The sequence below is a fragment of the Aethalodelphis obliquidens genome, unplaced genomic scaffold, assembly GCF_003676395.1.
Source record: "Aethalodelphis obliquidens isolate GAN/ISIS:26980383/991018 unplaced genomic scaffold, ASM367639v1 scaffold5, whole genome shotgun sequence".
In the NCBI taxonomy this organism is placed as follows: Eukaryota; Metazoa; Chordata; class Mammalia; order Artiodactyla; family Delphinidae; genus Aethalodelphis; species Aethalodelphis obliquidens.
In genome coordinates this window covers 13,904,642-13,914,403 of record NW_020837949.1, presented here as the reverse complement: position 1 = coordinate 13,914,403, position 9,762 = coordinate 13,904,642, and the positions used below count along the sequence as shown (strand labels likewise).

The 9,762-nt window shown below is 47.6% G+C and overlaps 1 protein-coding gene across 4 annotated transcripts in view; it reads right to left on the bottom strand.

The window, feature by feature from the left end:
- The window catches only part of HIPK2 (homeodomain interacting protein kinase 2), a 187,139-nt gene extending 177,889 nt beyond the window's left edge, over positions 1-9,250 (bottom strand). For 3 of the 4 annotated variants that reach the window (XM_027101749.1, XM_027101750.1, XM_027101751.1), the window contains exon 1: positions 8,806-9,250. In XM_027101749.1, coding sequence (XP_026957550.1) covers positions 8,806-8,824 — 19 coding nt within the window. In that variant the 5' untranslated portion in view covers positions 8,825-9,250. The remainder of the gene's footprint in view (positions 1-8,805) is intronic. The other variant, XM_027101748.1, reaches the window with a different exon arrangement.
- Positions 9,251-9,762: the final 512 nt, after the last annotated feature.

The following is a 9,762-nucleotide window of genomic DNA, read 5'->3' as shown; positions in this document are numbered from 1 at the left end:
CCCCCCCCCCCCCCCCCCCCCCCCCCCCCCCCGCACCACGTGGCTCACCCTCTGCTGCCTCATCCCCTCTATTACATCCAGGCCAGGAAAAAAATTACTTTGTTCAAGTATCATTTTGATTATATTGGTCCCCTTTTCCACACCACAAAATGTCTCTCGAATTAGAACCCGTTTTAAGCCTTTCAACAACTGATCCCAAACGCTTACCGTTCTCGGCTGCTGGTCTATTTTGTGCTTACCACTCCAGCCAAGCAAAAATGACCTTGCAAATGAATTCCATTATGCACTCTGCTTGTTCACCTGGTTACACCAGCACAAGAGCTTTGACTGTTTCTGCTGTCGCTCTGGATAGGAAAACCTCACTTATCCGACATCTTTGGAAATAGGCCGATCCACAGAATTGATCTATATAAATTAATTTTCCCTCTTCCAGTAACTTAACCCTTTAAGAGGCCTTAAATCCTTTTTGGGGAGTAAGTCATAGTATAATTAAATGAAAGAGTTTCTTTATTTTAACCATTTTCTTATGGAAACATTTCTGTAATACATTAGAGAAACTCCCAGTCTCAGTTAACAGAACATAATGAATATTGATTAATCTTTTCCTGATGGCACAGGTCATCCTTAATGAATAACAGTGATCACAGTGTGCTGGAGCTTCAAATGTACCTGCCTCAGGGGTGTGTGCCCCCGATCCCTGCCCCCATGACGAGTTCCCCTGAAATTCACTTTCCTGCAGAAGCTCCTGCTATCAGCCTGGATTCTGGTTGAGTCGGTGCAGTGACACAGAACTCGGGAGGGTGTAACTTGCTGCCTTTCTGCACAATTTTAAGAACTTACACGCTGCTTTTTGTCAGAGCTCTGTAAATTCTTCATTGGGGAAAGAAGATCAAACTTCCATAACAAGCAATGAACCAGAGTTTTCCAAACTGCCTTACCATGTGACTTTTAAAAGGATTCCAGACACACATATCATTAAAATTTGCTTCCTTAATGTCGTGAAACTAGAAGTTCTATACAGAACTGGCACGATGGATCACTTTTCTTATGATGAGCCCTTGGAAAATCATTTTATATTGTGAATAACCATTCTATAGGTTGAATCAAAAGGGTAATACTGATCTAGAGGAAAATGGTAAAAATATACGGGGAAAAAAACCTTATTTCATCAGAATGCAATCTGTAACTCTGTGAATCCAAAGTGTCATAACCCAATGTTATGGCAGGTTCTACAGTGATCTTTCACTGAGGATGGACAGTACAACCTGGGGGAAATGCTCTTGTCCATTCATATATTAAACTGCATTCTTTCTGTGACAATGAAGGTTTTATAAAGTCTACAGCATTAGCACATGCAAGAGTCAATCAATCTTAATTCTACTTAAACACGGTGGCATTTAATTAATCAGAACCTACTAGAGCAAAATAAGTTAGGCAAGAATTGCTAAAACAGGCCACTTTCAAAAACACTACAAATCTCTTAAATGCCGTGTTTAGAAATAAGTGGCTGTAAAACCACAAAACTATTTTGCAGTTTTACAGGTTTGCTGCTAAGGAAGCCATAAACAAGACGAAAAGACACCCTCAGAATGGGAGAAAATACCTGCAAATGAAGCAACTGACAAAGGATTAATCTCCAAAATATTCAAGCAGCTCATGCAGCTCAGTATCAAAACAAACAACCCAACCCAAAAATGGGCAGAAGACCTAAATAGACATTTCTCCAAAGAAGATATACAGATTGCCAACAGACACATGAAAGGATGCTCAACATCACTAATCATTAGAGAAATGCAAATCAAAACTACAATGAGGTATCACCTCACACCGGTCAGAATGGCCATCATCAAAAAGCCTACAAACAACAAATGCTGGAGAGGGTGTGGAGAAAAGGGAACCCTCTTGCACTGTTGGTGGGAATGTAAATTGATACGGCCACTATGGAGAACAGTATGGAGGTTCCTTAAAAAACTAAAAATAGAACTACCATATGATCCAGCAATCCCACTACTGGCCATATACCCTGAGAAAACCATAATTCAAAAAGAGTCGTGTACCAAAATGTTCATTGCAGCTCTATTTACAATAGCCAGGACGTGGAAGCAACCTAAGTGTCCATTGAAAGATGAATGGATAAAGAAGATGTGACACATATGTACAATGGAATATTACTCAGCCATAAAAAGAAACGAAGTTGAACTATTTGTAGTGAGTTGGATGGACCTAGAGTCTGTCATACAGAGTGAAGTCAGAAAGAGAAAAACAAATACCGTATGCTAACACATATATATGGAATCTAAAAAAAAAATGGTCATGAAGAACCTGGGGGCAAGATGGGAATAAAGACACAGACCAACTAGAGAATGGACTTGAGGATACGGGGAGGGGGAAGGGTAAGCTGGGACAAAGTGAGACACTGGCATGGACATATATACACTACCAAATGTAAAACAGACAGCTAGTGGGAAGCAGCAGCATAGCACAGGGAGATGAGCTCGGTGCTTTGTGACCACCTAGAGGGTAGGATAGGGAGGATGGGAGGGAGGGAGACGAAAGAGGGAAGAGATATGGGGACATATGTATATGTGTAACTGATTCACTTTGTTACAAAGCAGAAACTAACACACCATTCATTGTAAAGCAATTATACCCCAATAAAGATGTTAAAAAAAAGGTCTGCTGCTTTTTTTTTTATTGGCAACTATTTCACTAGCTTACTTTTTAATGGCAAAGTTACCCATCACAAAATCACAAGTTGAATGGCTTTGCCCATCGTATCGTTTGCCTTTTCCATTGGCTCTAGACCAAAGATGGAGGAATACGGGCTGCAAGTCTGACTTGTAGCCACTCTCATGAACACCTCACTTACTCGTAGAGAACCTGGAAAAACAGGTATGGCTTTCGCTGACTCAGAACCTCTAAAGAATATGACTAACTGTCCTTTCTAAACCTGGACGAATTACACCGAATATTACACTAAATCGTCAAGATTCTTCTGTGCACTCTCTCCTCTTCTTTTGAGAGTAGTTCAACTTTTTTTTTTTTAATGACTTATGTCAGCTGCATTCTGTTTCTCAGACTAAATTCTCCCAAGGTCCTTTCCTGCTCTGGGCTCCACGCTCCCAACAGGTGGAGCTAGGTTTTCTTTTTCTACAACTTCCTTCCCTGAGGGATCTGCTGAGTGACCACCCGATCTATATCCCCACCAATAAGTACCACAAAACTACCTGGAATTAAAGATCTCAGCCAGGCAGCAAAGCCAGGAATTAATTCTCCGACAGCCACGTAAGATGAATGGGTCCACTGGCAACGGAGCCGGTAACGCCAAATGCCAAAACCAGAAAGTCTCTGAGCAGCATGTGCAAATCAGAAGTGTAATGCGTTTACAAAGATATAAGATGTAAGTAATGAAAGAGGAAGATGGACTCTTCTGCAAATGAGAGATGGTAATTTCCAGGGATATTTCTAAGGAAATTTGTAATAGCTATTTTCTACATTCAGAAATACTTTTTTGATTCCAAATAAAGAAAATATTTCAAGAGAAAATAGAGAAGTGGGGTCTTCCCTTTATAACTCAAGAAACATGAGCACGTAAGAATTAAGAACCGATGCGAGGGTGCGTGCACGCGCACACACACACATTAAAGGCATTCCATCTTGAGTCAGACCACGGTCCGGTGAGCTCATGTTTAGTTTTGACTTTCACTTCCCATGCACCCTGAACTCGAGGACAGGGACCCTGCATAAACGTTTGTGAAATGGATGTTTTAAAGACATGCCCTGCCTGTAAAGTGGGTGTGACGGTGCCTATTTTGTGGCTGTTAGGAGGACAAGCGAGTCAATGTGGGTAGAGCGTATGCCACAAATTAAGTGGGGTCTAAGTCGCAATTACTGCCATTAACTTCAGGCACCTTGGTTTCTTTTAGAGGAAAAAAAAGACCTTTCTATATTCCAGGTTTTCCATTTTCTTTCTCTACCTCCAATCCCTCCCCCACCCCCAATAGGGTACTGCCATACAAAATGGAACTATTATGAGTTTGGGCCTTTCAAGTTCACACTCCATCAGAGGTTATATGACATCTGCTGGCATTATTCTGAACCTCGCCTTTGATAGCAACCCGGAGAGCTTGGATTGTCATCGTAAGACCACCAGAAAGCATCGGCAAATGACATGTTCAGAGAACAATAAAAAATGTTCATGTATCATACCCTCCTGATCGTCACTACTTTGTTCCATATACACCTCAAAGGCGGTTCCTTTAAGATTGGTCTCTACGGGAGGAAGGAAGAGAGAAATAAAGAAACATAAAAAATAAAACACAGGGACCTCCCTGGTGGCGCAGTGGTTAAGAATCTGTCTGCCAATGCAGGGGACACGGGTTCGAGCCCTGGTCCGGGAAGATCCCACATGCCGCAGAGCAACTAAGCCTGTGCGCCACAACTACTGAGCCTGCGCTCTAGAGCCTACGAGCCACAACTACTGAACCCGCGGGCCACAACTACCGAACCTGTGCGCCACAACTACTGAGCCTGAGTTCTAGAGCCTGCGTGCCACAGCTACTGAAGCCGGCGCACCTAGAGCCCGCGCTCCGCAACAAGAGAAGCCTCTGCAATGAGAAGCCCGCGCGCAGCAACAAAGAGTAGCCCCCACTCACCGCAACTAGAGAAAGCCCGCGCGCAGCAACGAAGACCCAACGCAGCCAATAAATAAATTAAATAAAATAATAATAATAAATAAATAAAAATAAAATACGAAGAATATGAGCATCTGCAACTTGCATAAAGCACCAAATTTTCTTCTATAGGAAAATTATGTTTGGTGCACTGATCCAGAGCCTGGCTCATGGTGGGGCGGGTGCCTCCCCTCTGAGGAGCCCTTGGTAGGGAAGCCACCTCTGGGCGCTCCCTCTCCTGGGCTGCTGCCTGGGTTACGAATGGATCCTGATTAAGGGCAAAGATTATCTTTCATACTTTGGGATACTTTCCCAGAGGCACAGCTGCAGCCCCTGAAACTCTGTTCTAACGGCTTGTTGCCTCATTTTTAAAGTGGCATAGAATGTGCCACTAGAGAAGAGAAATCCTCTACCTGAAACCAGCAGAAGCTCAGCGGGAATAAAGAATCTAGAAAAGTCACAGAGGGGGTCAAAAAAGGCTCTTTCTTCTGTGGCCATAGGGGGTTTATTGTTGCTGGTGCCCAAACTGGAAAAGGAATAGCAGGAGATCAATAATTGGAATGTTGCTACTATTGGTTTTCTAAACTATTTGTGGGTTATTCTTTCCCTGGAGTCATCATGCCTGTAAGCAGCTCAAAAGCTAGAGGGATTTAACACGCACTGAGAAAATGCCTACTACAGCCAAGCGCTTTACCTGTACTCGCTTCTAATGGAGCCCTGGCACAATCGAACAAGGCTTTAAAAAACAAAGCTCAGAGAAGTTAGGTAACACGCCCCAAAGCCATATAGCTAGATTCAAACCCCCAGGTTTCTCTGATTCAAGTATCGTACCACACTGTCCAGGATCAGGGATAAAATTAATGAGCCTTGATTCACTCCTCAAATGTGGTAGGAATGAAAACAATATTTATACTTCCTCATTTTAAAAATATAAAACATAAACACCGGAAAAGGTATTTTTGAACAGGTGTCATCAAATTCTTTTAATGGAAGATGATTCAGAATCCACTTCTTGGTAGGTGTCTTCAGGCCCATCTGATGATAGACTTCAGCGCTACAGTTTTGGGAACTCTGACTGATAAGCCAACACTAGTGGACATGGCACTGCCCAGGGACAGTGGAACACAATTAACGTGGGATTTAGGGTCCTCTAATTCAGAACCTATGGCACTATAGACCTTTGTGGTTGGCCTTTGCACTACATATTGGAAAAAGCCTTGCTAAGCAAGTTGATGGAGTAAACATAAGTGCAAGGCGAATGTTTAACCTTCTAAAGAAAATAAACCTTTTTAAAGAAGTTTAACTTGATCAGTACCAAGCCACTGAAAACTAATGTGCTATTTATAAACCTATCCTTAAAAGCAAGTCACAGAAGACGGATTATACTTTCCTACCCATTAATTTGTATTATCAAACATACCCTGTTTCCAACAGAGCATTTCTCTCTAAAAACCTGGCAGCTCAGAATGCTCCACTAATGCACTCAGGTCTTCACACCAAATCCCAGCTTGGGGCAACTGCACCCCATTTAAACAAATGAGTACACCCCTGAATTCCAGCTGAAATGCCTCACCTGTCATTATCCTTCTCCTGAGAACCCCATGTTCAATCTTTCAGTAGCTTAAAAACGATTAGAAATCACCCTTCTTGGAGAATTCCACAGGAAAAGCCCTGCTCCTTCAGGATACACACAAGGAGTCCATCGGCTCTGATGGGGATATGGTAAAAAATCAGGTTCGCAAGGAGGGAAAAAGGAGGTCACTGGAGTCTTAGAGGCACTCATAGCAGGACGGAAATGTGGGTTCCGCAATACAATGCCTGATTATAGAGGGCACCTGTCTGTTTTAGAGCATGACCAACAGTCTCTTTTGAAAAAGACCCAGACCTAAGCTTGTGCAGAGTGAAGCTGGGACTGCTTGAGGAGGGGTGAGAAGACTAGAAGAATGACAAAGGTATGCAGAAACTGTCTCAGAATCAAAGGGTACAAAGCACAGGAATAATTAAGAGAGCACACAGACAAGACTGAGGGAAACCCAGGGTGGACAGGGGGAACCAGGCAGGCCACCTGGGACACAGACAGCAGGCTTGCAAATTTAAAAAGTGAGGTCCTGAGACCTTTGAGATCGGTGATGATTCTTACACCACAACATCTTACACGCCCAGAGGTCTTTATCTGGTGTCATGCACTAGAAGAGCACTGTTGGAAAAACAGGAGTGCCAAGTCTTGGCCTCAGGGGTATGGCCTACATTCCATATGGATTTAGAATGCAAGGGAGGAGAACAGCACAGTTCCCAGGATGGCTTTCCACAAAGTTGACTAAATACATCCCAACCCACACACCCAGCCCCTTGTGAAAAGGGAAAGCAGCCCTTTACTATAGTTCTCAATTCAATGCCAAGTTCCTTCTCCAGCGCTCACCCGGAGCGTCCAGCAGAGGGAGTCTCAAAAGAGGTACTTAATAAAGAGAAAATTGTTTCATTTTAACACTCCACAGACAGTGGAAGCATTGACTGTAGCCCCCTCCCAGAGACACAGACAAACAATGAACGCCCGACTGGGTCCTCCTAGCGGGTTCACAGAGCCACCGGCTCGCTCTTTTCTGCGTGGTGGAGTGATCAGAAATTTCGTTTTGTTTTGCTGAATGGTTAAATGGACCTTGTGTTCTTCAGAATCAAAGAGGAAAGCCCCTGGAATAACATCTCTCTGTTGCCTTCTAAACAGGCCCCTTTGTTTCTAAGAGAGTCTGAAAAAAAAATATTTACAGTCCATAGGTTATTTACAGCCTCGTTATCCAGGACCTGACTGGTAACTTTATTCCACCCAGAAACCTAATTCATTTGGAGCCCTGGAACTAATAACAGATTTTCTTTTCAGATAAGTTTTTTTTTAATCTGCCTTTATAACAGAGATAAAACTATTAATGCGTTCCCTGTCTCACTCGCCAGGACAGCTCTCCAGATTTACAGAGGATTAAAATCTCCTCGCCCCTCCTCTCTGTTCCCCCACAAACCCCTGCCCCTCTCATTTGCTATTTCATCCACAGAATATCTGAACAAAACCGAAAGAAAGCCGGATGGACTGACGCTAAAAGTATGTAAAGGCTGCTACTTCAGTGATTGCACGAGAAAACATTTTCACGATGAAAATGACTGAAAAAAATCAGGCACCCTTTGGTTCAAAATTCCTCCTACTACAAGCACACAAAAAACACACCGAAGTGTAAAAACTTAGTTGATTTCAGTTTGATTTCTGCCTGGAAGCTGACAGAACTGACTGAAGAGAAACGAAAGAGAGAGGGAGTGCAGGGGAAAACGTAGCGCTCGTGCCCTTCCGTTCCTTTCTTTCTTCCTAAAGACAGATCAGAAAAAGGACCCGACGCCAGGTGAAGGTGCACGACGCAGGTTTACCCAGACCGATCGAGACGAACAGACGTCTTGGCTGCCTCCCCGACTTGAAAACCTAAACTACATTTTCCCCTTACACACGCTAATGCGGGGAGATTTTAGCCTACTGCATTGTTCTGCCTGGGTCTGAAATGGACTTTTCCTCCCGACCCCCTCTCATCACCTAGCCCCGTACATTCCGACCCGACAGCCCCCCAAAATCAGAGGCTCGCGAAGAATAAAGGAGCGTGGGGTGGGAGTGGAGGGAAATGGGAAGGGAGCTGCGAGGACAGAGAGTGGAAAGCACATCCTCTTAAAGGTAATTTTCTTTGGGGGAGGGGGGAGGAGGAAAGCTACACCGTATCACCTTTATTTATTCCAAATAAATAAAGAGCACCGTCATGGGTCTGTCTTTTCCCCGGCGCCCCCTCCTAATTTCTTTTCTTCGGCCAGGAGCCCACCCTCGCACCCACCAACACCCGCCCCCCCCCCCACCGCCTCTTTCTCCACCCTGGAAATAAGATCTGTTCGATTCCGGATCCCGGCCGTTCGCTGGGCGAGGGTGGGGGCGGCGTGGAGGGGGCGGGCAGCCGGTTCGAGCCCCGGGGGTGGGGCGCGGAGGCCGGGCGCCCGGGGGCTGCGGGCCCGGGGGCTGCCCGGCGAGGGGCGGCGGGCAGAACAAAGCTGCGGGGGCCGCGGCGGCTAGGCGGCGCGGGGCGAGCGGGGTCGGCGGGCCGGCGCCGCTTACCTTCGTACACGGGGGCCATCGGGGCCGGGGTGTCCGCGATTCATGGCAACGGAGAAGGGAACGCGGCGCGCGAGCTCGGCCCCCCCAGCCTCAGTCGGAATCTGCCATCTTGAGCCTGTGTCTCCGCTCTCCGCGCAGCCGGGGCCGCCAGCGCCCGCATCACCGCCTCACTTGGCCGGCGCCGGGGGAGGGGGCCGGGCGCCGCCGCCGCCGCCGCCGCCGCGGCCCGGGCCCTGCGCGGGGCTCCGGGGCAGCCGGGCGGACGGGCGCAGCGGCCGAGGCCGAGGGCCGAGCGGCCGCGGCCCCCGAGCGGGTCCGCGGTGGGGCGGGAGCCGGGGCGGGCAGCGCGCGGCCAGTCCCCGGCCGGGGCTCAGCTCAGCATGGCTGTGTGTGGGGGCTTCGGCAAAAGTTGCACGGGAGGCGGAGGAGGGGCGGGAGGAGCCGGGGGAGGGGCGGGGGACGGGGGCGGGAGCGGCGGCCGAGCGCGAGCGAGCGAGCGAGCGAGCCCGGAGAGCGGATTCCGCGCGCAATCGAGCGCCGATGGCACGGATGCGAGGCGGGGAAGGCCGAGCCTAGGGCAGGAGCGGGCGAGGCCAGGGAGGCTCGGCGAGGCCAGGGAGGCTCGGCGCGGTCCGGTGTGCACACGCTTCAGCTCTGATTGGCAAAGGGGAGCCGGTCCGCAGGGGTAGCAGCCAGAACTTTGTGTGTGCGCGCGAGCTGGGCGGGAGGGGGAACAGACCAGAAGGGGAGCCCCGGCCGGCAGCGGCTCGCCCTTCTCGCACCTGGTTGGCGCTCCCTGAGATCGGTGTGCGATGAATGAATGGAGGAGTGGGCGCACGCCGTCCTCGCGGGGAGGATGAGTAAGCGGAGGAGCTTTTGAAATCCAAATGAGGTCAGAGATGCAGAAGCCATTCCGAGCACGCTTAAGAAATGCAGCCCCCGGTGGTCGCTGGATTC